General features: G+C 35.3%; 1 protein-coding gene across 1 annotated transcript in view; it reads left to right on the top strand.

Moving 5' to 3' along the window:
• LOC142323164 (uncharacterized) overlaps positions 1-27,459 on the top strand; it is a 104,870-nt gene that overhangs the window by 39,674 nt on the left and 37,737 nt on the right. Inside the window, exons 7-10 of the mRNA XM_075362445.1 lie at positions 12,143-12,515; positions 18,119-18,269; positions 23,639-23,762; positions 25,130-25,309. Coding sequence (XP_075218560.1) covers positions 12,143-12,515; positions 18,119-18,269; positions 23,639-23,762; positions 25,130-25,309 — 828 coding nt within the window. The remainder of the gene's footprint in view (positions 1-12,142; positions 12,516-18,118; positions 18,270-23,638; positions 23,763-25,129; positions 25,310-27,459) is intronic.

Genomic DNA, 27,459 nt, shown 5'->3' with positions numbered 1-27,459 from the left:
GGTACAAGACCTCAAAAACCTTACCTACTACAGGCAAGGGCGTCAGAGGATGGTAAGTAGAACTTATAATGGGATCCTTGTCGACACCTTTGAAGAGCAACACCACATTTCCAACGTGCTGGAAAATATCCAGCAGTAAGCATCCTATTAAAAACCCTAGTCAAAGGACCAAGAATCAACGGCAAGGTGCGAACAAGGAGCTCCACTGTGATACCATCATATACACAGGCTTTATTCCTAGCCAGGCTACAAATTACTTGGCGGACTTCCGCCTCAGTAATCTCAGAAGACAAATTATCAGAGCAAAAACCTATGACTTCCCTGCGAAGACGTCGATGATATGAGGTTTCACCAACCTCAGTATCATATGGAAGTAGATCGTTCATCAGAATAGTGAGTAGACAATCTTTGTCTACAACAACTCCATCCTGGGTCGAGAGAGCCAACAGAAGAATGTCTTTTTTCTGCTTCTGACCAAGTACTCTATAGAAAACTCTCCATATGTCTTTATTTTCCTGCTCTTGTACAAAAGAGCGCCTGGAATCGCACTTTGAAGCCCTAACTTTATGAAAATACTCAGTTTTTTTCCGGCGATTGTCCACAAGTAGAGCTGCACACCGATTAGGGTCACTTCCACATTGTGTGGCTCTCCTGAGCCGGCCCACAGTCTGCTTCATTGTGGTCAAGTCTCGAGTCCACCATCCAGCTACTCTCTCGTACCTCTGAGGATCGACTGGTCAGCAGCTTCAACTACCACAGAAGAGAAATTCTCTGCCAGGTCATCTAATGGGACATCGTCCAGCCTTTGAGTGAAAACTTGAAGTGTGGCCACAAGAATATTAGAAACCGTGGCCAATCTGCCCACCTGTGCAGGAAGCAGGGGAACGTCCTTGTTGAACAGCAGGGACGTTCCCCCTATAGACATTGTGCAGCCAAATTAACTCAAAAACTATCAGTCGATGATCACTCACACAATCATCGACTACAGACCAGTTCAGATTACTACTTGGGATGTCCTTACCAATGGTAACATTGATGTTGGTACCATGGAAGGCCCTCCACAACTCAACTGCACCAGCAAAACTGGGCAGTTCGCCGGCTACATTAAACACATCGAAATGATACTGCGCGATGAAAACTTTGATTAACTCGCCACCAGCATCTGTGATCCCACTGTGCCAAAGAGGCAATTTGGCATTCGTGTCTGCACCTATAAGAATTGGACAACCTGCTACCAGCCTAACAATTCTATCCCACTTTTCCAAATGCTGTTCAGTGGGATCCCTGCACTGAAAGTACGAACTAACAACAACCAGGTCCAGACCATCCACAGCAAGCTTAACAACAACATGATGCATGTCAGAGGCTTGACGGTATGAAAACACTATCTAAAAACTTCCTGCACATTACGACGGATTTTCTGTCGCCAACAAAAAATTTCCTACTACCAGGGAAACCTGGCAGATCACCTTTGACCACATAAGGGTGTTGCAGAAGGACAACATCGAAGCTGTTTTTCGACATCTTCAGCTAGCTCAACTTGGACTACATAGGCACTCTGGGCATTAAGTTGACCGAATAACCAATGGGAGAGTTGAAGTAAATCTCAACTGCTCTCTTGTAACAATCACACTTCTTACTATTCATGGAGTGTCTATGACTCTTGTGCAACCTCTTACAATTTACGCAAGTTGGAGGCTATTTTTTCTGCAGACAGTCCTCACGCTTGTAGCTCTCTTCACCACAATGCACGCAGACCAATGCATACTTATAGAATTCTGCCGTGTGGCTGAAGCAACAACATTTGAAGCACCACTGCACGTCAAGGTATTCCTTGACGCAGCACGATGCAAAATCCAGAATGATTCTACCCTTCGACAAGAACTTCTGGACGAGATCAGCACCTAATTTGAATACCCCATGATATTGAGCGACATCACGCTTTCCAGTCTTGAAGATGAACCTGCACTGAATGCAGTCTCATCCAAATCTGTATTCTGATCCCTGATCAGGGTCAGAACCTCCTCATCAGACAGGCTACAGTCAATGTCATAAATTGTGACCTGGGGCCTACGACCATGCTTGTGGTCAACTTTGACCTCAAGCTTTTTCACAGCAGGAGAGTCTTGGATGACACGGACCATCTCCTTATTATCTGCCACAATCACTAGACCCTTGCTGGTCTCTTTAATATCCTTAATCTGAAGGCATTTCTGGCTGTCACAAAGGGCAGCCTGGAAGTCCTTTAAGTCAGCGCTTGTCTTCGGTGAACCTCTGGCTTGTTCACAAACAAGGCCAGAGTTTGGGTTTCTTGGCCTGACTGGCTTCCCACTTTTGCCATGTAGTACCTTTGCATAGCGCCTCAGCTGTGCTGTGGCTGAGCCGCTTTTTGAACAACTTTATCCTCTTTGGACTTGGAGGCTAGAGTCTCATACCCTTCTGCCATAGTGGAAAGGGCTTCTCGAATTTTTAGGTAAGCGAGGAAGAATAGCCTTCCTCGCACCTGTGTCTGCGATGCCAGGGAGCTCTAAGAATTCTACAAGGTAGTCCAGGTCACCCTGGGCTACCTTGAACAGGGAAGGCAGAAGTGCCTGGTTTGCCCGTCACCTTTTTGAACGCCTCCAACAAAAAATTAGGTTCAACCTGGGCGGGTAACTCTGTGTCCATGAATTGGGCAACCCTGTGTCTGGAAAAATTGGGCAAGCCCACAGGTGAGACAGCTACCCGCAGCAAGGTACGAGCGTTTGGGGCCCTTCTGTATTCCCTGGTCACTCTTCGTACCACTTAGCCGCTTCTGGATCAGTTAAAATAATTACTTATTATGGCCCTCCTTCTGAAAAGAATGCGAGTAGGACTTAAGGGAGTATTCCCTTACTAGTAATTGAGTACTTACGACCAGAAGTTCTTGCCACCTCTTCGCTGTGATGCAGTGGGTTCACGTTGGTAGAAATTTAAGCCTTGCATACCACAGAGGGGTTATGAGTCTACTTAAAAAGATGCAAAACAGCAACCGCAGTATGCCACTGGAAATGCTCAGACTGATGGAGGTACACATTCTACCGCCAGTAAAAAAACCAAAAGCACACTAAAAAGGCTACAGAGTTCTCTGACAACACATTCAAGGAACCAGAGAACTTTGCTGGAGACCAGCTTTTGGACCCAACAGTTCTTCTTAGAGCTAATGCAAAAAATGGCTCTTTTCAGGTCTACCACAAGATTATAAATTACAATGAGCCATCAAAGCCATTTGACGACAACAGTCTTCTCAGGCTTATCATAAGGTTTTAAATTACAACGAGCTCTCGAAACCAATCAACAACAGAAAGGGCTACCACGGGGTCATAAATTACTCTGTGCTGTCGAAGCCAGTCAACGGCAACAGCCTTTCTCAGGACTACTGCAAGGTTATAAATCGCCACATGCTGCCGAATCCATTCGGCGACAATATTTATATACAGAGGGGCCAAAAAAAATTACTCGCTCTTTATAATTAAATAATATCTAAACAAAAAGACTTACACTCACTAATCTAATGTGAAGTGTAGTGTAAAGTATTAAATTTGTCGTTGTAGGAAGAGCTGGCAATTTATGCCGCGCATTTGCCGGTGGTTGGTGGTGGAACAAGCAGCAGAAGACAAGTCGAATAGCAACAATAGCTGAGGTTCGCTTATAGTTGTACGTAAGGCTGTACTGAGGTGGTACAGGAAGTACGAGAACATTCACAAGGTATAATGGCAGTAGCAGAGGAAGTTTGGAACCAGAAAAGATACAGCTGACCATGAATAGCTACAAGTCCGGCGTCCAGTGCTGTAGTGTTGTAACATTTCACCTGATCATCACAAAAACCAGTGAACCAGGGAGTGCACATGAAAGTGGGGTAAACCGGTCAAATGTAAGACGCATTCTGAAGAGTGCAAAGTGGAAAGTGTATGTTCCAAGACTGCTACATGCAATGAATGAGGACAACCCAGATTGAAGGGAGTAATGTGAATGGTTTCAGCACATGGTTGGCGAGGATGAAGCATTTGCAAGGAAGTTTGTGTGGATTGACAAGGTGCAATTCAAACTTAACTGTTACAATTGTGTCTACTGGGCTCCTGAAAATCCTCACGCTCATGTGGACAGGGCAGTGAATCTACCAGATGTTGCTGTGTGGTGTGGTTTATCAGTGCGTGGTTTGATTGGTCCCCTTCTTTGAGGGTTCCGTAACTGGTGTGGTGTATGTTGATGTGCTTCAGACAAGGATTTTGCCTGCTATCCAAAACCTGTATGATAATAAACCCATACAGAGTTACGTGCAACTACTTTTTACGTGCAACAAGATGGAGCCCTGCCTCACTACCATCGAGATGCTAGGTTGTACATCAATAAAACTACCCAGACGGTGGGTGGGTTGAAGAGGTGCTTTTGACTACCCACTTGGGTCTCCTGATTAGACACCTCTGGACTTCTACCTCTGGGCACCGTCAAGGTACATGTATCCACAAAAACCAGCAACAATCGATGAACTATGAGAAAAAAATCATAGTCATGTGCTGCCATTACACCAGATACACTAACAACTGTAGTTCGGTGTGCAGTTCTTCGCCATGGGCGTTGTATAGAAGCTGCTGGTGGTCATTCCAAACATATACCATAACCCTCTGTCAGTGCCACAGATTGTCACGTCAAGTCAGATTGTCACAAGGTATGGACTAGAAAACAGTGAGTGCATTAATTTGCACCCCTCTGTGTATCTTTAAAAGTTCACTGTCTTTTCTAATAATTCTTTAGTTAAAGTGATGGTAATTTGGATATTCTGTAGTTTTCAAAACAGCAGAAAATATAATTTTTATGTTACTTATGAAAGAAAATAAGTTTTAAAATTTTAGTAAATATTTTTTGTTGTGTGTTAGCTGTATTGTTATGGCCATGCCCGTAAATATAAAACTCAGGTTTTATATTTCTAATAAATATTAATGTTCCATTTGTCTGTGCGCTAGTAGTTATTTATATAATCATCTGTTATGTGGATCAAATAAATTTCAACTTTATTCACATCATAACTATCAAACTACTTAACAATTTAAAGTTAAATTTTGGCCATTTATTAAAAATGTATGTTTTTGTTGAAAATGATGGGAAAAGAAAAGATTAGGTGAATAAAAAGGTTTTATGAAGGAATACTTGTTGGTCAGATTGTTGCCAGTAAATGTTTCCCTTGAAGCAAACAGCGATCTGTTTTATTAAAATACTCTCCTTCAACAATGTGAGAGCTCAGTCTGAGAAACTAGACCGATTTCTATGTTGCTTTTTTATACGTGCAGCTTTAAGTCTGAATGAACCAATAAGTAATAATTTTAAAAAAAACCAATTGTGAGCACTCTTTCCCATAAATAAAATTATTATTTCATAATCAGATTGATGTAACTTATTTTGTAGAAGAGTTTTGTGTTGTGTAAGCATTTGAAAATGATTATCGATTTTCAAAAAAATGGAAATTAAAAAATAATTTAAAAATAAATTTTTTAAATAAGAAATTTGATTATTTATATAGATGAAATTGAAATTTATTAGTTTTAGATGGCATCAGTCACTTTGTCAGCAGCATGCACCTAACATCATTTCATTTAAGAAACCCTCTGCGTATATGTACAAAAATGAAAGAATAATAATATAGAAGTAAAATGATATACTGATGTGCACCATAACATTCTAAATGATGAATATATGCTTGAGTGTTCATTGATAACAAAGAGCTTTCAAAACACTATTCAATCACCAGTGCCACATCCAATGGCATTACGAGACTCGAAGTTCCCAGTTGTAACTTCTGAACAAGCTTTATTTAGATTGCTACCTCAGACGAAGGTAAAATTTTTATAACTTTCGCCAATTTGAGGCAAAACATACTTATTAAGAAAAAAATAAATTGTAATAAGACCAGTATAATGGGCCTGAGTAACGGATTCCTTCCAATTAAGAAGAAAGTAATACAGTGAACCCTCTACAAAACGGAACCTCCAAAAAATGGAAACCCCCTCAAAACGAACAGTTTCCCAAGTCCCAATATATTTTTATAGAAATTAATCTCTCAAGATGGAAAACTTTGCTATACAGAAACGGAAAGGAAACATAGATTTTATTTTTAATTTTATGTATTAATCTTGTCCCATAAGATGGAAAGGAAATTAAAGAAAAAAAGATTGTACATTTTCATGATTTGCAAATTATAAATCCAGTAGATGATTATTATGATACAGTACTGTAATTGTTTATCTAATTATACGCCATCACATTCTGGGCTCCAAACTTCCAGCGTATAAGCCGACAGTCATTAATAAAATTTGATTGTGGGCAGAAGCTTTTGTAAACAGTCCTTGTACAGTTCTGAGAATAATTTTATTCAGTACCTTGAACACCGTGGTATGCAGCAGTATAGTTTTTATTTTGTCTTGGAAGTAAATTGTTATAGTTTTGCATTCTGTTTGAAAGTGGAAATATTCTATGGTTTTTAGACAATGTGTTGTGTCACTTTCATGGAAATTATTCTAACATAAAGATTGTGTTCTTTCCTCCAAACACAACTATTGTAACTCAACCATTGAATTAGGAGGCTATTAAAAACAAAAATTCATTATTGGAAACATTCTGCAGTTGCTACTCGCCAATATGGATTCCTGTTCATCTGTTTAAGAACTGATGCAAAAAGTTATTGTTTTGGATTCACTAAGGTGCTCTCTTCATTGTTGAAACAAATTACAAATAACTGTTAAAAATGGATTTAAAGAAGCTGGTTTCTGCATGGAAACCAATAGTGATAATGTTCCCAATACATGTACTTTGTGCAATACAACAATATAGCTTGAAGTTGAACTTCTGTTGCAAGAAAGTGGTCAAACAGTGGTCCATGTTGAAGACTATGTGGGTATTGATAGTTATTTGGTAACTGAAGAAGGATTTCAGACTGTAAATGAGATTATTTTGTCTGAAACTAGCAAGATTAGCTAAAGTTTAGAAGAAGAAGAGGACACAAAAAAACAAGATTAACAGTTTTGAAGAAGCATTGGGTATGGTCGCCCAACTGGAAGAATTCTTGATTTGTATGAACGTAATCATTTGCAATAGAATATGTTAACCGCTAAAAATGTTATTGAAAATGAAAGTTCCAACAGAAAACTATTAAGTGTAACAACAAAACTGTGTTTGACTATTTTAGAAAATAATTCTATTTTAGAATTAGTATTAGATCATGTTGCGCTTTTAAAAAGTATATTTCTTCTAATTAAACGTAACTTTTAAATGAAAAATTACTAACTTGTAAAAATAGAAAACACCCTCTTTTACTTTAACTCAACAATTTTTTAAAATTTGTGGTTAATGTTCTCTATATGCAGTATAATTTCCAGATTATTCCAAACGTTTATCCTTGTCTTAACTTCATTTTACATTTGTATAATTCATAGCGCAGGATCTCACGATCAATTAGCTCGATTTTTAAAAACTGCAAGAAGGAAATCTCTTCAAAATGGAATTCTTACTCAGTCCTGTCAGATTCTGTTTTTGGAAGGTTTTACTGTATAAAATAATGGAAGGAATCCAGAAGGGAGAACTAAAAGGAATTCTTTTTCTAAGGCTAACAATCATACGTTTAATAATCATTCTTTGGAATAAGAATTCATGACGAAATGTAAGGAATCAGATGTTAGTTCTCACGCTTGAGTCTGGTTCTGCAGGTCAAGATGATAGGAGTGTACTCTAGGAAAGACAAGTTAAGATCAGTTTAAGCGAGGAGTTATGCAAGTCGGTGAAGAAGCAAGGTTGAGCGTTTTTGTGCAACATGTGAAGTGACATCACAAGCATTCTCTAAGGGCAGTGGGAGGCCATAGGAGGTTGTTCAGTGAGTAACTATAGACAATTAGTGAAAGGAGTGAAGTATTAAATTCATTCATAAATTGATAGGGTAGTTTTATTTTTGAACAGAAAAGGTATTTGTAATTAAAGAACCTTCGTATTAATGTAATACCAGTTGTTAGAGGTGTAAATATTAGCAGTCGTGGTAATATCTTTTATCAATGATACTAAATTCTGGTTTTTACAATGTAACTAAATGTAACCTGCAAATAAATCCTTACCTTGAAAATTACTTGAAATTCTATTTTGTATGCAATTTATTGATTATTGACATTTAGTATTGTTATTATTATTTTTTTTTGTCATTATTAGTATTACGAGGGTTGTCTGAAAAGTTTTGATCATAACATAGAAAGCATATTTGCTTAGTCAAGTACAGTTTTATTTTTCAACAAAGTCTTCTTTCAAGTCTATACACGTTTTCCAGCAATGCTCTATCCTCTTTAACCTTTCCAAATAGTAGTTGGCGTCTTTCTTCGCAGAATAGATGTTTACGTATACAATAATCTCCTCGTCCGATGAAAATCTCTTCCCTTCAAGCGATACTTTAAGGTTAAGAAACAAGAAAAAGTCACTTGGGGGCAGATTTAGTGAATATGGCGAGTAGTCAACTAATTCAAAGTACAATTTGTGAATTTTAGTTATAGCAACTGTCGGAAGTGTGAGCAGGCACATTGTCATAATGGAAAAGCACTTTGTTCTTAAATTATGATCGTTTTTTGCAATTTCTGCCTTCAGCTTGTCAAGTAATGATGCATAATACTTTGCCGTTATTGTTTTACCTTTTTGAAGATAATCGATAAAAAATATTTCATTACTATCCCAAAAAACAGTCGCCATCACCTTCCTGGCTGATGACCCCGTCTTCGCCTTTTTCAGAGCAGGTTCATTCTTTGCAGTCTACTGTTTTGACTGTTGTTTCATCTCAGGAGTGTAGTGGTGGATCCACGTTTCATCTTGAGTTATAAATCGATGTAAAAAATCTGACTCGTTTTGCTTAAACTGCTCCAGCAGGTTCTTGGAAATGTTCATTTGAATGCGTTTTTGATCCAAAGTGAGCAAACACAGCACCCAATGCGCAGATAGCTTACACATCCAATTCTTCAGTTAATATATGACAAGCACGTTCTTTTGATATGCCCATAGCCTCTGCCATCTCTCTAACCTAAATTCATCGGTCGTCCATTACCGGTGAACTTTTGGTGAACTTTTTTGATATCGGTGGTGGTTGCAGTTTTTGGTCGTCCCGAACGCTCCTCATCATCAACCAAGCTGGTATGACCATGTTTAAATTCAACAGCTGATCTTTTCACAGTGGCAAATGATGGGACTGAGTTTCTGTAAACAGCATCCAATTCAGTTTTAATCTGTGTAGGCGTATTGCTTTTCAAATGCAAGTGTTTAATCACAGCACGATATTTGATTTTTTCCATTTTCACAAAAACACTCACAGTGACTTAAACGATTATAAAACAACAATTCAGCATCCAAAATGGCTGAAATTTTAGTGAGTACCTTTCAACGCATGCGCGAATACATTCCCTAACTCTTGTTGATGAGTGCTGCCATCTTCATGTTGAGGCTGAAAATTTTTTAGATAACCGTCTTATTATTATGGTTATTGCTATTGTCATTTGTTATTATTACTATTGGGTCTATCTATTTGAAATGTCCCAAAAAAACATAAGCTGGTGGCTTGACCAAATCAAAAATTGAAACTTACCTACTTGTTTCCTAAGTGACACAGGACCTTAAAACTATTTTAAAAATTTTTTATTTAAGCAGTTTACCTGTGGCGGCCATTTTTATGAAAAATTGTTATGAAAAAATCATAACTAAAAAACTATTGATCTTGGAAGGTTAAAAGAAAAAACAATTTCATATTTTGTCAAGGTAAAAGATTGGTCCAGTGTTTTATTTACCTGTCTCTCTTCTTTCTATGAGAAAATTACCAGTAAAGTAGAACATGAAAAACAGTGAAATTTTACTTTTGGTAATTTTTTTCAAGAGGTAGGGATGGCATACACAGGTTGAGTTACTTTTTATATGTAGGTATATGTTAGTAGTTTTACCATAAAAATATTAATGGCAACGTACTTATCCCTAAATGTTAATGAATTTTTGAAAACTAATTTTAAAAAATATTCAAATTTTTGCTTCAAATAATTCTGATGAAGCTGGTGATAAAAATCTCAAATTTGCACAACTTTCAGTGTTTTTGTAGATGTTCATGACAAATAAAAAGGTTTCTTGTGTATTGTACTAATAAAAAAGTTATAACTTCTGAAAAATCATGAAAAACCTGTTAAAAGCGATACCATTTTGACTTGCTAAATAAGTGCTCCATGGGAGTCTCTTGTCTTCTTGGCGCTTTAATATGTTTATACTTATTACTATAGATGAAATACATTTGTTTGAAGCATTTAACTGCAATGTTCTTTGTTGTCGAATGTCTTCAACGGCAAGTAATTCATAACCTTGTGGTGGCCCTGAAAATGGCTGTTCTTTTGTTAGCTCTGAGAAGAGCTGTTAGCTGAGAAGGTCTGGAAGATGGAATCTGGCAAAGTCAGAGCTCGTCCATTGAAATCCGACTGGGCTTTCCCTCAGCAGCAGTTTGGTCCCCACTACAGCATGGCATTGGTGGACCCCAGAGCACCGCTATGTCAGGTCGGCATCAGTCGTTCTTTGCCTGCACGGCTGTTCTTCCCAAGCATTCCCATGCTGGGCTGGCTCCTGCTGCTGAGTTCACTAGCCAGGGCGATTGAAACCCGGCAATATGGAGTTGGAGCGAGAAGGTAGCGTCTGTGTTCAGCGGCTTCCTCAGCGAGTTGCTCTGGTGGGGGATGCTGGCATTCGCCGGGAGGTCCCATGTTGAGCCAGCCAGGGTACTTCTTCTGTCTTCTTGGTCTTATCCAGGTGGTGGTCGGCGATGAATTGCAAATTCACTCTCGTGCACGCTCTTTTATTGGAGCCTGAGAGTAGTGGGGCTGCTGTGGTGGGAGTGATGCTTGTATCAGCGCGTCTGTATACTGTGCTCCCGTTTGCATCTGAGTTGCTATACCGTGTTCAGCCGTCGATATTAAATTAGGCATAAATGTGGTAATATCGTATTATAATAGGCGCATGAAGTTATTTCCTATCGACAGAAAAATTCATGTTGCAACATGCTCATTTATACTTGTTTCATCACATAGCTTTGCAGTTACAGACTGGTCAGTCTTTTTTTAATCTATTATTTACCATCCCATGCAATTAAGTAAAAATACTGCCCTACAAAATTTTTTTCATTTAAGTATGACAAGCAAAATTCTAGCCTATGTGCAAGGACCAAAGTGTTACAAGAGTAAAAGAAAATTAATTTCTATTCTTAAACAAACAACAAATTTTTTTAAATTTATTTATAATGCAGTAGAATAGAGTTGAATTATTTGATGGTCTATGACTATTTCTGACTTTTGGTTAATCTTCTTGCCTGCTTTCCTTTTTTATTTAAACTCCTATATAACCATGTAATTCAGTATAGATGAGTACAAGGCCTGTTGATAAACTTCACAAATTTATCTTTAAATGTTCTTTGGGCTTGGTTGTAACTGATTGAGCCTTGCACCCTTTAAGTCTTATCTTTTCTCAGTGATAGATAACTTTACCATCAGGTTATCAATTTCTGGTAGTATTCCTAATATACTTTTTTCAGGGTTGTATGCAGTTCTGTTATTTATGAAATTTCTTTTGTCTTTTCTGTTATAAATTTCCCTTCTTTAAATGGAGGTTTCAACTCTGAAAATAAATTATAGAGGGGAACATTGGAACAGGAAATTAAAGAAGTTAGGACACAGTCTATTTTTTTACGGTAAATTTACTAATTGCTAGTGTATTTTCATTGACACATTGTTACAGTAGTAATAATTTTCTGCAATTTAACCTTTTCCCCCTTCACAATTATTGACCCATTTTGACATTTTACTCAGGTCGTTCTCATTAAAGCCAGTTATCTAAAAAAAAAAACCTCCTACACAGTATTATATAAGTAGTACATAAGATTGAAACATTTATATGACCCACCTAAAATCTATTTGTAAGTTACACAAGTTAGGAAACTGATGAAAAGTGGTTTCCCCCTACTTGTGTTTGTATATATTAGAATAGGCTTAATTTTGTTATTTAACTTAATTTTTTTTTATCTTGAAAGCAAGTGAGTGTGTTGATGTAAGGTTTTATGTGATTTTATTTCTAAGAATGATTGTTTCAGGATTTGAACAGACTATTAAAATTCAGATTTTAGCACCAACCAATAAACAAGAATTACCATTAGCTTGTAACATTGTTAGTGCGGAAGAATCAGTTCCTAGTAGTTCTGGTGGATTCACTAAAGTTGAGGAGTCTTGTTTAATTTTTAGTGATGAGTCTGGTGTTTCTAAGGTAACAAAAAAATTTGATTGTAACTCTGTTTGCTCTGTTACAAATAAATTGGTGCCAGCATCTAAAACACAAAGACAATGGAAGAGTATATTGAAAAAAAATTCTAAAAATGTTGATAAAGAAGAAAAATTAAAGAATAAAGTCAAGAAACAACAAATTCGCTCGAAGTATTTATTTTTTCAAAACTTACAAACAAACAGTTGGTTAGTATATGTTTGTTATTTATTATTTTGTTTCTATATTTGTTTTTTGATCTTGTACCATATTAAGTTTTAGTGGCCTCAGTCATTCAGGTATAAGTTCAGGCTACACAAACATGTGCATAAGAGCTGCTAGAAAGAATCCCTAGATGTAGAAGCATTTTTATTTTGTCAACATAGGTAAACAGTCTTGAAGTCTTTGGGACATTCATGTAAATCAAAGCTAGGATTGGCTTATGGCCCTCAACTAAGTAGCTGGGACAGAGTTCATTTTTGTTGTATAAGTTTGTTAATGACAGTTTTTTATTTAGAAATTGTATGCCTCCTAAGTCTAGTTTGGGTGGACTAGGAGTCAAGAAGGGGAATTACACCAGAACAAAGCACCAAGATCAGCCCCGGTCAGTATTTTTCTTGTCTAAAAAATTGAAACACAACAAAAAATTCTCTCCATAAATAAAACAAAATAAATTTTGACCGTCGAAAGAAAGACACAGCAGCAAGGAACTTTTTGTCCAGGTTCTGCTATTTTGTAGGAGATACGTAGAACTCCCGCTATCCTTGTGTTCCATTCTGAGACATAGAAATGATTGATCAGGATTTCTACCATGTACTTTCTTATTCTTCCTGGAGGAGGCAGAGATAGCAGTTTATATTTTAGAATATCTAACTGTCACAAGAGAGTTTTATATCTTAAAAAACCGAACCAAGTGCCTTCAAATTCAAAGGGTTTTAATCCAAGTAATTGGGGATTTCTGTGAAAGTCTACACCTAATGTGGAAAGAATGTGTACAAGGGACTTTTATATTACAAAAGATTAACTTTTGTTTGCATTGTTAATGTTAGACCAACATCATCAAGCCTCAAGATAAGGGAAAAAATATATTTATTTATATATATTCTGTGGCCCACTTCACTCTTGTCCTTTTTTCTTATAAGTCTTGATCTGGTAGACTACTCTTACATGAATAGATAACTTTGATCTTTCATTTGATCCATGACAGTTAAGCCTGGGTAATTAGAGAGAGTGTTAATAGGTTTCACACAATAGAGTTTTAATATGTGTAAAAATTTTACAGATTATTAAAAAAAAACATTGACAATTTGCATTTATGTTATATTTACTAAAAACGTTTTATACACTATCCTACTTTAAAACATTTTATAAACCATAAACCACCACCACAGTTGATTTTTTATATACTTTTACTCAATATAATATTTATTCTTATGGTTGTCAGTGATGCAGAAAATGAGAGGATTAGACTTCCCTTGTAGTCTTTAAAATACCAGCCTATAAGTAAAAGAGAACATGGCTGATCTAGGAAGACATTGTTTAAGTGCTTTTTGTCTTGGAACAGGACTTTCCATGATCAAATTTCTGCTATTTTGATGATTATATTTATTATTCATATATTATCATTTTCAAAAAAAACTTAAATATACTGTTTATATTCTCATTGTATTTGTAAATTTTCTTAAATTTTTATGAGGTGCTGTTCAAAAGTAAGGGCCAGTTAGTTGGTAACTAAATCAGAAGAGTTGAAAAAATTAAAAATCTATTAATGGTTTCAAATAGTTGCATATTTACTTTATTTTTCTACATCACCATTTCATTCCAAACATTTTTTATATCGTGAATTAGTTTTCTTCAAACCCACTGCATAAGATTCTGCCACCTGGGATTGTAGCTACTTTTGTATTGAGATTTTCAATTCTTCTCTTTCCTTGAATTGCTGACATACAAACCAGTTTTTGAGGTGTAGGAAGAGATTATAGTTACTTGGTGCAAGATTAGGATTATGAGGGGATGATAAAAAATCTCCCATCCAGATTTTTGAATTGTTTTTGTTGTGTATGCAGCCATGTATGGATGTGTGTTATCGTGAAGAAGAATTCCTGATCTCGGCATTCCCTGTTATTGGTTTTGAATGGCACAATGCGGTTTCAAAAGTGTTTCACAATTGACTTATGATGTGATGGATGTTCCAAGTACCATGAAATAAATCAGAAGCTCACCCAGGTCCCATAATAAGTTGCCATGATTTTCCTTCAAGACTGGGCTTGTCTGAACTTTTTTTTTTTAGGTGAACTGGAATGGCAACACTGCATATGTTGTTTTGACAATATGGAAAAAAAATTCATTTTCCTTGTGGTTAAGCAGTCAAGAAATGCATGTGCACATGTCATATTCTGTGATCTTTGACACTTTTCAACATCTTTGGCACTCATTGTGTACACAGATTATGATGTGTAGTGCCTAGAGTGTCAGTTATGATTCTCAACATTGTTTTCTTTAAAAGTTTTGGAAATTCTAGAAAAAGATTGCTAATCGTAAACCGACAATTTTCTTTCACTTTCATACACACACAATCATCGAATAGTCAATCTGGACGCCAGGCCTGCCATTTCTCTGTTCATCATAAACATTTAAACAACCTTCCTTAAATTCATGACACCATTCCCTCGTTTTTACTTCGCTCGTTGTGGTAGGCCCATTTGTCTCACAAAGTTTATGGTGAATTTCAGCAGCATCTTGTCCTCTTGCATTTATAAATCTAATTATAGATTGAACTTCACAACTGGCAGGATTTGTTATTACTTCACCCATTTTAACACACTGTCGCAAAGGTGAACAACAATGAACAGAAGGCAATGTGGCAATGACATGCTCAACAGACCACTTAAAGCTACAGCGCATGCACTAACCAATCAGTGTTACAAATTGCTATTTTAACTCATCGACCCTTATTTTTGAACCAGGCCTCGTATTGATAAATAACTTATTTAATTTAGTCATGTAAGATGTGGTAAATAATATTTATAATATGGTTCCTTCATTTCTAATTTTGGGAACACTTTTTTAAATTCTTATGTAAAATTACATCTAAAATCAACAATTTTGACTTGTGAATCATGTTCATATAAATGCAGTATCACATTGATTTTTCATTTAAGGAAAAAAACTGAGTTCTTCAATTGTTTTCAACTTAATATTTCTGAACTCATTATTTTATGAACTTTTTAAAATTGTTTTAATCTGATGATAAAATAATGAGAAATTGTCTATCAGTATGTCAATAACCTCTTGAAATTCTCTGTGTATAAAATAATTTAAAATACAATGCATATGAATTGTAACTGGCAATGGTTTGAAGCTTTCATCTGAATCTCAAACTATTATACTTTCTTTGTTTAATTGAATTAAAGGTTTGAAAAATCAGGATCTATTATAATTAAGATTTATTGTTAGGTTAATGTTTAACATGTTTGTTGTGGTACAGCGCATATATGTGCCGTAATAGGGATTTGCTGTAAGCTTGTTGTCGTTTGCCTAATTCCAGTACAGTGCTGAATGGCAAGTTATTTAATTTAACTATTTAGCTGTATGAACCTCATTGTTGCCGTATTCTACTTAAGAACTGTGCGTTATTGCACATAATGTGCTTTATATAATGAATATTTTAATTCTGTTTATATCTAAAAATAATTTTTAAAATGATTTTATAGTCTACAATATCTCAGAAAACTTGTGAACTAACCCCAGTTGAGACAGTTCTTTTATACATTTTCTTATTTAGCATCTTTTCGTAATAATTAGGGGTAATTTTGCTGGATTGTTCCACGCCAGCATAATCTCTTTTATTAATGGTAACAAATTTTCTATAAAAATTTTTTTATTGTGATTTATAATGATTCTTCATAGTCTTGTCTATCAGAAAAATGTTATCGCTTACCGTATCAGCAATCTGTATATCATTCAGTAAGTCATTAAGTGTAAGTACTGAAAAAAAAAATATATATATTCAGATTTCAAACCAACAATCGATGTCCTTCATAAAGATAAATTTCTAAAAAAATTATGGAAATTTTATAACATAACTGTATAGCTAAGTGAAATATATATGTATTACTACATATACATAATATAATTACATATATATTAATGAGGTAAGTTTTATTTTCATTATTTTTCTTTTGTTTTTCTTTTTCATTTAATTTTTACTTACATTATGAACACAATCTTTGATAAAATAGAAAAAGTTCTTGGACTTATTTTCATATTTATATTTTTTATTTTTGTGGTTAGTCTTAATTGTAAAAATATATGGTGGTGAAAATTCAACAGAAATTTTATTCATTTACTGAGATCCATTATTCATTAAATTTATTTTAAAAAAAATTTTTGACCAGTTTTTGTAAACGTAAATATGAGACACTTGAGCAAAACATTTATTTGTGATATTTAAATTAGAAACAATATATTCACATACACATAATATATATATATATATATATATATATATATATATATATACTTATAAAATTGTAAATATATATATAAATATATAAAACTTTTTTTAATTTAAATCGTGTATGTCTCCATTGATCTAACAGTTTATTGGTGTGTTATATATATATTTTTTTGTTTTTTGTTAATAATCATGTATTACTGTACAGTAAGTCACATATTCACTTTGATTTTTCATTGTAGTGTCGCAAAGTGGTTTTTATTCTTAAATACTTCTTTTAATTCTATTTGTTAGTATGTTTTATTTTTTGAATTTTTTAAGTGCTATTTATATTTATTTAACTGGTTTAAATATGTGTAGGGTATATAAACTGGTTTGAATGTGGTGAAGTTTTGTCTTTGATGACTAAAGTTTCTTTGATTGAAACAATAGATTCGGAGGTTTAAGCTGAATAATATAAGTGGCCAGAAATAAACATGTCAGTTGTGTTATGAGTAGTGACGTGTCAGAAAATATTAAACAATTTGACTAAACTGTTGTTTCTCAGATAAAAATGAACTGCTATTTCACTTAATACTGCATAGTAGACATGCTGAATCATCAAACAGTTAAAGTGAATAAACGGTTTGCTGTTTGCTAAGAACAAGCCATTTTCTCAGGAACTGTTTATCAATATTAAAATGCTGTAAGCTAACTTATAAGATTGAACAGCTTAGAAAAAACTAAATCTTATTCATGAAAATACTGTATTATTAAAGTGCAGAATAAAATGGTCATAGAACTGTCAAGTCTTGTGATAAAATGATATATGGTGTTCTCTAGCACCAAGGGAAATATCCTGTAACTTGTAGCCAATACTTTGAGAAAAATATTAAAATGAAACAGTTGTTTTTAAATGCAGAAGACAAGTGGTTTAGCAGAGCAATGGGAAAATTAGTCATGATCATTAACAGATTAATTCAACCTGTTTTTTCTCAACAGTTTGTACAAGCTGTTATTTGTTTTTTTAACAAACATTTCATTTTCGTTTGGCAGAAACACCCACCTCTAGTTACAAAGGTGTTTGAAGTGCTGTACTACTAGTGATTGAAGTGTTTTGATATGCACAGACACATAACACATGTTGTTTCAGTTGGGAAACTCAATCTGCCAAGTTGCTCTACGGTTATTCAGTCTCTATTATAATAGTAACTACATGGTTGACTGTCAGACATTTTAACATAAAGCGTATACAGTAGGAGTAATTGTTTGATGAGAGCTTATTTTTTTTTTTTATATACTTGTATGATTTTAATTTTGTTGATGCTTAATTCTCCTTTAAGCTTGTAATTTTGTTGACATTTAATTTTCCTTTAGGCTTCGTAATCGTTCCATGAAAGTTACCTGTGAAGTATTCATTTATGAGCTTACTAAGGAGCTAATAAAAAAACAAACTTTTTTAAATGAATTTCATATTACCTTGAGAAATATGATTGATAACAGCGCAGGACAAGTAAATACGATGCAGGTAGTTATTCTAAGAATAATTTTAATTTAATATTTCATTGTATTCCTTTTGCATAATCGAATAAAAAAAATATATATCCTTACTAATATTATAAAAGTGAATGTGAGTTTGTTTTTTTGTTACGCCTTCACGCAGAAACTACTCAACCAATCATGAAACTTCGTACACATATTCTCAAAGGTATTGCGAAGGACATAGGACACTCTTTATTAAAAAAAAAAAACAATATTTTTTCAGTAGGGTAAAAAAATGTATATTGGTTATGATTGTCTGACAAGAATTTGACCAAATTCAATGCCATCTGACATTCCAGTAAGTAAATGAAATAAAGCACCAATCCAACACTGTAATACCGATGGCAAGTCACTATTCAATTGAGTATAGTGCTTCTGCTGTTTCGAATCCTTCTATATTTATTGTTATTCTTCTGTCACTTCTAAGCAATACTAAAACTTTTCCAGTTTTTGAAGTTAGGTGCCTGTTTATTGTTTTACTTCTAACGCTATTTTCAGTTTTTACTCTGTTTTTTTTTCTAAAATGCCTCGGAAGCGCAAATCTAATCTGCCCAGGGGGATTCATCACGGGCCGGCGCGGCAAAAGTTGCCCGAACTCAAATCTTCCACTCACGCAGAACTAAGACGACTACAACAAGCGAGGCGACAATGTGCTCTGAGGGCTGGTGAAACAACTTCTCAGAGACAAGAAAGGTTCGATGAGCAAGCTGAACGCCAAGCTACCTTAAGAGGATTTTAATGTGATCCTTCACTTGAATACCATAAACATTCTTTAATTGCTATTGGCTCAATGAATAGAAAATGTCAGCATTGTGATGCTTTGAAATGGAAAGATGAAACTGCTGGAATATGCTGTGTTCCAGTGGTAAAGTTTCATCTCCTTTACTTGGTGAATCAGAGGAGCCTTTGAAAACTCTATATTTAAGTGTTACAGATGAGTTGAAGCAATTTTTAAGTAAAATCAGAAAGTATAACTGTTGCTTCCAAATGACATCCTTTGGAGTAGATAAAATGATAAGAATGCCCGGATTTTCACCAACTTTTACTATACAAGGACAGATATATAAAATTGGATCGCTTTTTCCAGCAGATAATGAACAGCATAAATTTTTGCACATGTATTTTATGGGTGATGAAGAAAATGAAGTTAACCGTCGTTGTCAGTGTATTGATGGAGTCGAAAGAGATACAGTATTGAAAATTCAACGAATGTTACACAGCCACAATTTATTGGTAAATACCTTTAAAAGTGCAATAGAAAACTGGCAATTACATAGTGGTCATTCATGCTGATCGGACTCCACATGGCGAACATGAGAGACGTTATAATGCGCCGATGATCAATGAAGTTGCTGTGTTGATTACTGGTGACCCATGCTCTCCACGAGACATAGTGTTACGGGCACATGAGAATACGCTGAAATGCGTAGCCGATACTCATAAATTTTATGATGCTTTGCAGTACCCGTTAATTTTCAGTAAAGGTGAGCCAGGATATTCTTTCAATATTACAGTCATTAATCCAACAACAAGACAGCCAGTTCCCAATAAAAAGGTTTCCTGCATGGATTTTTATGTGTATCACATGATGCTTCGAGAGCACGAGTTCAATCTCCTTTCGCGATCAAGGAAACTCTTTCATCAATTCTTGGTAGATATGTATATTAAAGTAGAGAGCGAACGCCTTCTCGTTACATTTCTATAAACCACAGACGAAATTACGAGCTGAAAATTCATCTACAAGATGCGATTAGCGCAGATGGTAATATTAGACCTAACGACATAGGCAAGATGGTTATTCTGCCTTCTACTTTTGTGAACAGTCTCCGTTATCTGCATGAATACACTTAAGACGCTTTCGCTTATGTACGAACTTACGGCAGGCCTGACCTCTGTAACTTTTACCTATAATCCTTCGTGGCAGGATGTAACTAAAGAGCTAATGCCCGGGCAAGAAGCCACTGATCGACATGACATAGTTGCTCGCATATTTTGTTTAAAGGTTAACCGTGAGCGAAGCCGCGAGTAAAAGTTAGTATATGCATATTTTGTTACATGCATATTTTGTTACCACATATATGTCTAAATTTAATATTGGCGGCCGATAACGGTAGCAACGATGTGAGCGGGGCGCACAGTATACGGACGCACAGATAAAAGCATCACTCCCACGGCGCAGTTCTCTCACCATAGCAGCACTGCAGCCCCACCACTCTCAGGCTCCAATAAAAGAGTGTGCACAAGAGTGAATTTCCAATTTATTGTCGACCACCACCTGGAGAAGACCAAGAAGAAGAAGATGGAAGAAGACAGTAGTTCCCTGGCCAGCTCAACGTGGGATCTTCCGGTGGATGCCAACATCCCCGTCAGAGCAGCAGGCCTGGGCGACCTGCTGAGGGAGTCGCTGGATGTGGGCGCTACCTTCCTGCTCCAGCTCGCTGGGTTTCAATTGCCCTGGCCAGCGGACTCAGCTGCAGGAGCCGGCACAGTGTGGGATTGCTTGGGAAGAACTGCCCCAGTCACGTCGGTGAAGGACGACTGACGCCAACCCGACATTGCGGAGCCCTGGTGGCCACCACTACCATGCTGTAGGAGGACCCAACTGCCGCTGAGGGAAAGCTCAGTTTTACTTCAGTGGATAAGCCACAACTCTCCGACCTCGCCGGAGACCAGCTTTCGGACCCAACAGCTCTTCTCAGAGTCAATGCAAAAAATGGCCCACCATGAGGTTAGTAAGTGAATGTGCCGTCGAAGTTATTCGGCAATAAGTGGCACCCAACATGGGCAGAGCTCGCTGGATATAATAGGTGAGCTTCAACCGGATACTTCCATGGCTAGAACAAATGACAAGGCAACTCGATGAAGAAGCAGTTTGGCTCTGTGGTGTCTTTACTGCCCGAAGCGCCATTTCCAGAGGGACTACCCAATAAGGAAGTCACTGCAGGGAAACTAGTAAGGGTCTCGGCTGTGGAGTCAACCAGGACCCTCAATCAACTAGACTCAGACATTTCTAGAATCACCACCGAAATAGCAGGATGACTCACGAAAATGGCCATAGTTTCTGCGGCCAACTTTAGCTTTGGAAGAGCTGAGCTGTTACCGTGGCAAGCGAATTCCAACACAGACATCAAGATAGATCTGGCGTTGAATTCTATCTCCTGCCATACCTTGGGTGTGGTGAAAATAGAGCTTCTTTGCGGTGACATGAAAATTCCCACAATGCTTCTGCTAGTTCCGGCCTTTGGGAAGAAATCATCTTGGGACAAGACTGGCTGAATGAGCAACAGGCTGTGTTGGACTACAGTTGTGGCTGCGCCTCCATCTAGGTAGGGAAATCCGCAAAACCGTTTATTGGTACGATCGACCCAAACCTGCGACATCAAAACTGGACTGGTTGGCAGTGAAAAGTACAGCACCCCCCGAGGTAAAGACAAGATTGAAAGTGGTGTTGAAGCGGCACCAGGGAGTATTTTCCAGTACTCCCTTGTAACCAACTCAGTCAGCAGTATATGGGATCTGACTTCGGGAAGGAAGCCGGCTTTTTGCTTACTGATGTACCAGTACAATGAAGAAAACAAACAGACTATAAGAGAATAAGTTGTGAAAGGTATGCTGAGGCAAAAGGTGATAGAACCGTTGACATCGCCCTACAACTCTCCAGTAGTCATTGTTAAGAAGAAGGACTCTTCACCACGTTTTTGTGTAGACTTTCGGTGCCTGAATCATGGAAGATGTAGAGTCGCCATTGCCACTGATGTATGAGACCATTAAAGACATGGGAAGAGCCTGCATCTTCTCAATAATCAACCTTAAAAGTGGCTATTGGCAGATACCCCTGGAGAAATCAGCCAAACGTTTTACAGCCTTTTCAGTTCCAGATGGCGGTCGATACCAGTTCAGAGTCATGCTGTTCGGCCTGAAAAATGCATGTAGCACATTCCAGCATCTAATGCAGGACGTTCTCACTGGCCTCCTCTGCCAGTGCTGCCTGGTGTTCCTGGACGACATTATTGTTTACAGCAGTAGCTGGGACGCCACTTAGACTTGGTTCTTGAACACCTACAACTTCACCACCTGATGTGCTCTTTGGAGAAATGTCATTTTTGGGCCATGAAATAATAGCCACGGGCAATATTCCGCAGCTTATTATATTTGTGACTGAAGGCTCATTTCGCGTGTGCTATTCAGCATTTTATATCGCCCCTGCTTTGTCCATCTTTAGTAATTCTACTTTCCAAATAACAAAATTCTTCTACTTCCGTAATATTTTCATTTCCTATTTTTATATTTAGTGGTTCATTACATTATTTCTACTACATTTCATTACTTTTGTTTTGTTCTTGTTTATTTTCATGCGATAGTTCTTGCGTAGGACTTCATCTATGCCGTTCATTGTTTCTTCTAAATCCTTTTTACTCTCGGCTAGATTTACTATATCATCAGCAAATCGTAACATCTTTTTCTTTTCACCTTATACTGTTACTCCATCTAAATTGTTCTTTAACATCATTAACTGCTAGTTCCATGTAAAGATTAAAAAGTAACGGAGATAGGGAACATCCTTGTTGGACTCCCTTTTTTTTTATTACAGTTTCTTTCTTATGTTCTTCAGTTATTATTGTTGCTGTAAATTTTAGCAATTGTTTTTCTATTTCTGTACTTGAACCCTAATTTTTTAAAAATGCTGAACCTTTTATTACAGTCTACGTTATCAAATGACTTTTCTAGATCTATGATGAGCATTATAAAGACTAAAGACTGACTTTATTGTTGATTCAATTTTTAACCTATTCAGGTCAGTTTTTTTTTAGAAATGGTATTGAAATTTAAATTTTCTTTGTTTAAACTCACAATTTTGTGTGATACATTAGGAAAATCTATTTTAGTAGTTGCTAGTTTATTCTGTGAAATGAAATAAAATTTCATTATATGCATTCAAGTACACATTAAATGTTTCAGATTTAGTTAAATCTGGAACTTAGAGGATAGTATAAAAGCTGTTTTTTTTTTTAGACTGGAAAACACTCTTTAAATCAAAGAGGTAGCTTAAGAGAAGCGCTATAAAGCAGTAAACAGGATATTGGAAGTAGTAAATATGTGTGTGAGTGAAGTTTACAATCTGCTTTGTACAGGTGATGTTACAGTAATTCAGTTAGTAAATTACTTGAAATTGCCAAGTGGTATGTTTATGTAGGCAACTAACAGATCTTTCTACATCACTGATAAACAGAATGTAAAGGATTAATAAAACAGGGAAATCCATATTTTTCATCTTATTGTTCTGCCTCTCTGGAATCACTGTATTTAATGTATTTCATTTAACATTTAATTTTGATTTTATTCTTCTGTCAATAGTGTGCTGATTTGATATGTAATATATTGAAAGAAAATGAATGTTATATTGAATTACCGTTATGGGATATTCAGTCTGTAAAAGAATATATATTGGATCACAGTTTTTTCAAGAATTACATAAAGAGTAAGTATAAATTTCTCGGTTTTGTTTGTTGTATTATATATTGTTTTTATAACATGTTAATTTCTCTATAGTATTGGTAATGAAAAAATCATAATTTCATTGTTTTAATATTATCAAACTCAGAATGTTATATGTCAGGAAAGGTCTGTTCCAGGAGCATCCAAGATGACCTGAAGTCCATGGGAAATCCATATATATTTCTCTGACTCCTTTGTAAACTACAAGCTGAATTACCTGGTGGTCGTCTAGGTGCGTTAACCAGAACAGAATCCTTATTTAAAAAAAAAAAAAACTTTTATAAGTGTTACCTGCTTTTAATTCTTTTCAGTTTGAAAACTTACATTAAAATACATCATCATCAAGTAATTATGTAACAAATGAACTTCCTGCATGGTAGGAAAGGAAAACCATTGTTTGAAATCTCAAAAGGTTTCTGTGATACTTGTTAAAAATTCTATTTGTTGTAATTGCTTAAAATATTTACTAAAATGGGCTAGGTAATCTTAGCCTATTAAATAAATAATTTAATGTAAAGGAAGGATATATTGTTGTTAAAAATAAAAACTTCTGAGAAAAGTAAAAATGCATCCTGAACGTGTAAATTTGAAAGGGGTTTCACTAGTTGGTAAGAGGTTGTTTTTGTAAAGTGCATCCCGAGAGAGAGAGAGAGAGAGAGTAAGTGAGTTAGTGTAAACACAAGAAATTGATTTTTCATCAAATGGAGGTAATCCACAGTGGTGAATCTTTCAAATGACAACATTGCAGACATAACTACTCTTCAGTGGTTTATACAGTCACCTCAACCTGGTTAGAGTTTTTTTTATGTCCACTACTGAGAAAGCACAGTCAGTAGAAAAGTCGCATATGTATTTTTTTGTATATTGTGTCATCCAAAGTATATTGTGTCATCCATTTGTCCTTATTGTGGATGCAGTAATTATATGCTCAAAACCTGCAAAACACTAAGGATTATAAAGTGAAACAAACACACCCGGGTAAATGAGTGCTAAAAGGTCAGTGTTTATATTTGCATTCATATTCTACTTATAATTCCTTTGGAGATAGAAGAATATTTCCAGAATGGGAGAAGATCACGTTTCTAATAAATTGTTTTGAATTTACCTGTTAAGTATATGCTGCTGCAGCAACTTACTTTTCCTGAGATGACTAAAGAGACACCTGCGATCAGGTTCCAGCTTTCTTATGGAAAACCCTCTGTTATCCCCAGAATCATGTGGCATCTAGTTAAAATTTGAGCTATTCAGTTGGATTCCAAAGGAAAATAATTTTCTGTAATTTATTGTTAATTACTGATGCAATTTGTTTAATTTTATTTTTATGGTGATTAAATTTGTTGCGGATTTCAGATCGTCGTATCAACTATATGAAACCTGTAACGCATTTGCCAGTTTCAACTTTAAGTGTTCCATCTTACACTTTAGTGAGTTTCGGCAGTAATATTCAGTTTGAAAACCATACTGAGCAATTGAATATCTGTGGTGTATCATCTGATAACACTAATAATGGTGGAGTGATTCCAATAATTGGTATGTAACATTTATTTGAAATGTGTATGTGTATTGCTATGAATTTTATTCAAATTTCAACAAAGATATGGTTAAATAAACATATTTAAAATTTGGCTCCTCTTCAGTTTCTTATAATATTTCTATAACTTCAGCCTACTTTAAGTATCAATACAGAAATATCTTTCTTAATCATTTTTATGAATTTAAACAATCAAAATAAAGTAAGTAAAGTCGGTTTTTAATTTTGAAAAAATGCTTGCTTATTATGTAGAAGGTAATGTGGTATGTGGACTACTGATTGCTTTTGAATTCCTCATCAGTAAATATGGACATTGTGTTTTATGATCACTTTGGTAAAGTATATTTGTCTGTCTTATGTAGCAATCATTTTTTCTCAAAAGCTTGAATATTAGGCAATATGTGGATAATACTAGGGTGGGGTGAATAGTTCCGAGCCTGGATAAGAAAACAAACATTTTTCTGGGTGCATTTTGATTTATTTCAATATAATCACCATTAAGATCTATACACTTATCCCATTTTTCCATAAGAGTGTTTATGCCAGCTCGGTATGACAGTTTATCAGAATCCTTAAAATAACTATCTATGGCAGTAATAACTTCATTATTGGCCTTAAATCTCTTCCCTCCAAGCCATTATTTTTAAGTTAGGAAACAAGTGGGAGCCAGATCAGTCTCATTAACTACAAAATATCATTTCTGGCATAGTCAGTAGAGTATGAGTAAGCGAACTGAAAAGTTGTGTTTGGATTCTGCTCCGTCAGCCTTATCTGATATGATAATGATATTTTTTTAGTTAAATCATGTTATAGCTTACATTTATTAAATTAATTTGTTAAAAACTAATTTCTAATTATTGTCAAATTCATTCTAAAATGTCATGTAAAATATGTAACAAATTTTTAAGAAGTGGGAATGGTTTGGACGTATCATGCTATGTTTGTAACAACAGATTTCATGACACATGTGTTAATTTGAATTTAGAATAAATTAACGTTCTTGAAAAAAATAAGAAAAAGTGGAATTGTCTAGAATTTATGAAGGAGAAAAGAATAGTTGTCACCAGAAAAAGAAGATTTATTGCTAAAAGATGTCAGTTTGCTAAGCAATATGAGAGAGAATAATAAAAAAATGGTACTACAATTAGTACCATTTTACTAATTGTTACATACACATTACAATTTTACTAATTGTAATCTGTATGAGAACGGTTGAACGTTCTCATACAGACATTGAAGATATTTTAAGGAAAATCAACCAACCAGAGAAACAACTTAATATATGTTTAGAAAAAATAGAAGCCCAGTCCCTCAAAGTAATGACTTTGTAAAATGAAAACTAAGTTTTGCGGCAGCTTGTTTCAAATTTTCAACATATTTCTAAGGAAAATTGCATTGAAATACATAATTGTACTGTGGAACCTAATAAAGATATTGTCAATGTTATTAAAAAGTAGGACAGGCATTAGCTCATCCAATTTCTGATCAGCAAATTGACTACTGTCATTGACAGTAGTCCTGGATTCCAGGACAAAGGGAAAATATGCCACCCATAATATTAGCTAAACTGACACGAAAAATTGACTAAGGTGAGTTACTGAGAAAGAGAAGAATAAAATGAGATTTCTCCATACAGCTATATCCATCTAAATCAATAAAAGCCTATCCATAGAAAGACGAGAAAGATGAAAAAGGAAAAAAGGATTTAAATACTTAGGATACGTAATGGAAACATAATAAGGAAAAGAGAAGGTCAGCCAGTCATTGTACTTAAATATTTTTCTGATTTAGATAATTTAGTATAGTTGGCCTAAAATTTGTTTTTTTATGTTTGTGGTCGTTTATATAATCATATGAAATGGTACAAAAAGATTTAAGTTTAGTTTTACAGAATATTAGAAGTATGCGTAAGAACTTTTCTTCATTTCTACAAGAGCTATTATTTCTGGGAAAAATGGCTGAAATAATAGTACTGACTGAAATATGGATTTTTGAAGAATTATTTAAATATCTAATGGATAATTATAATTGTTTCTCTAATTGTAATTGTAATTACAAAGCAGGATGGGTTATTGTATATATTAAAAAAAGTAATAGGCTGATACTGTATTGATTATTCTAAAATAAATCTTATAATTGAAATTGAAAC

This window comes from Lycorma delicatula, chromosome 4 (assembly GCF_047948215.1).
Source record: "Lycorma delicatula isolate Av1 chromosome 4, ASM4794821v1, whole genome shotgun sequence".
In the NCBI taxonomy this organism is placed as follows: Eukaryota; Metazoa; Arthropoda; class Insecta; order Hemiptera; family Fulgoridae; genus Lycorma; species Lycorma delicatula.
This window is presented reverse-complemented; position numbering and strand designations above follow the sequence as displayed.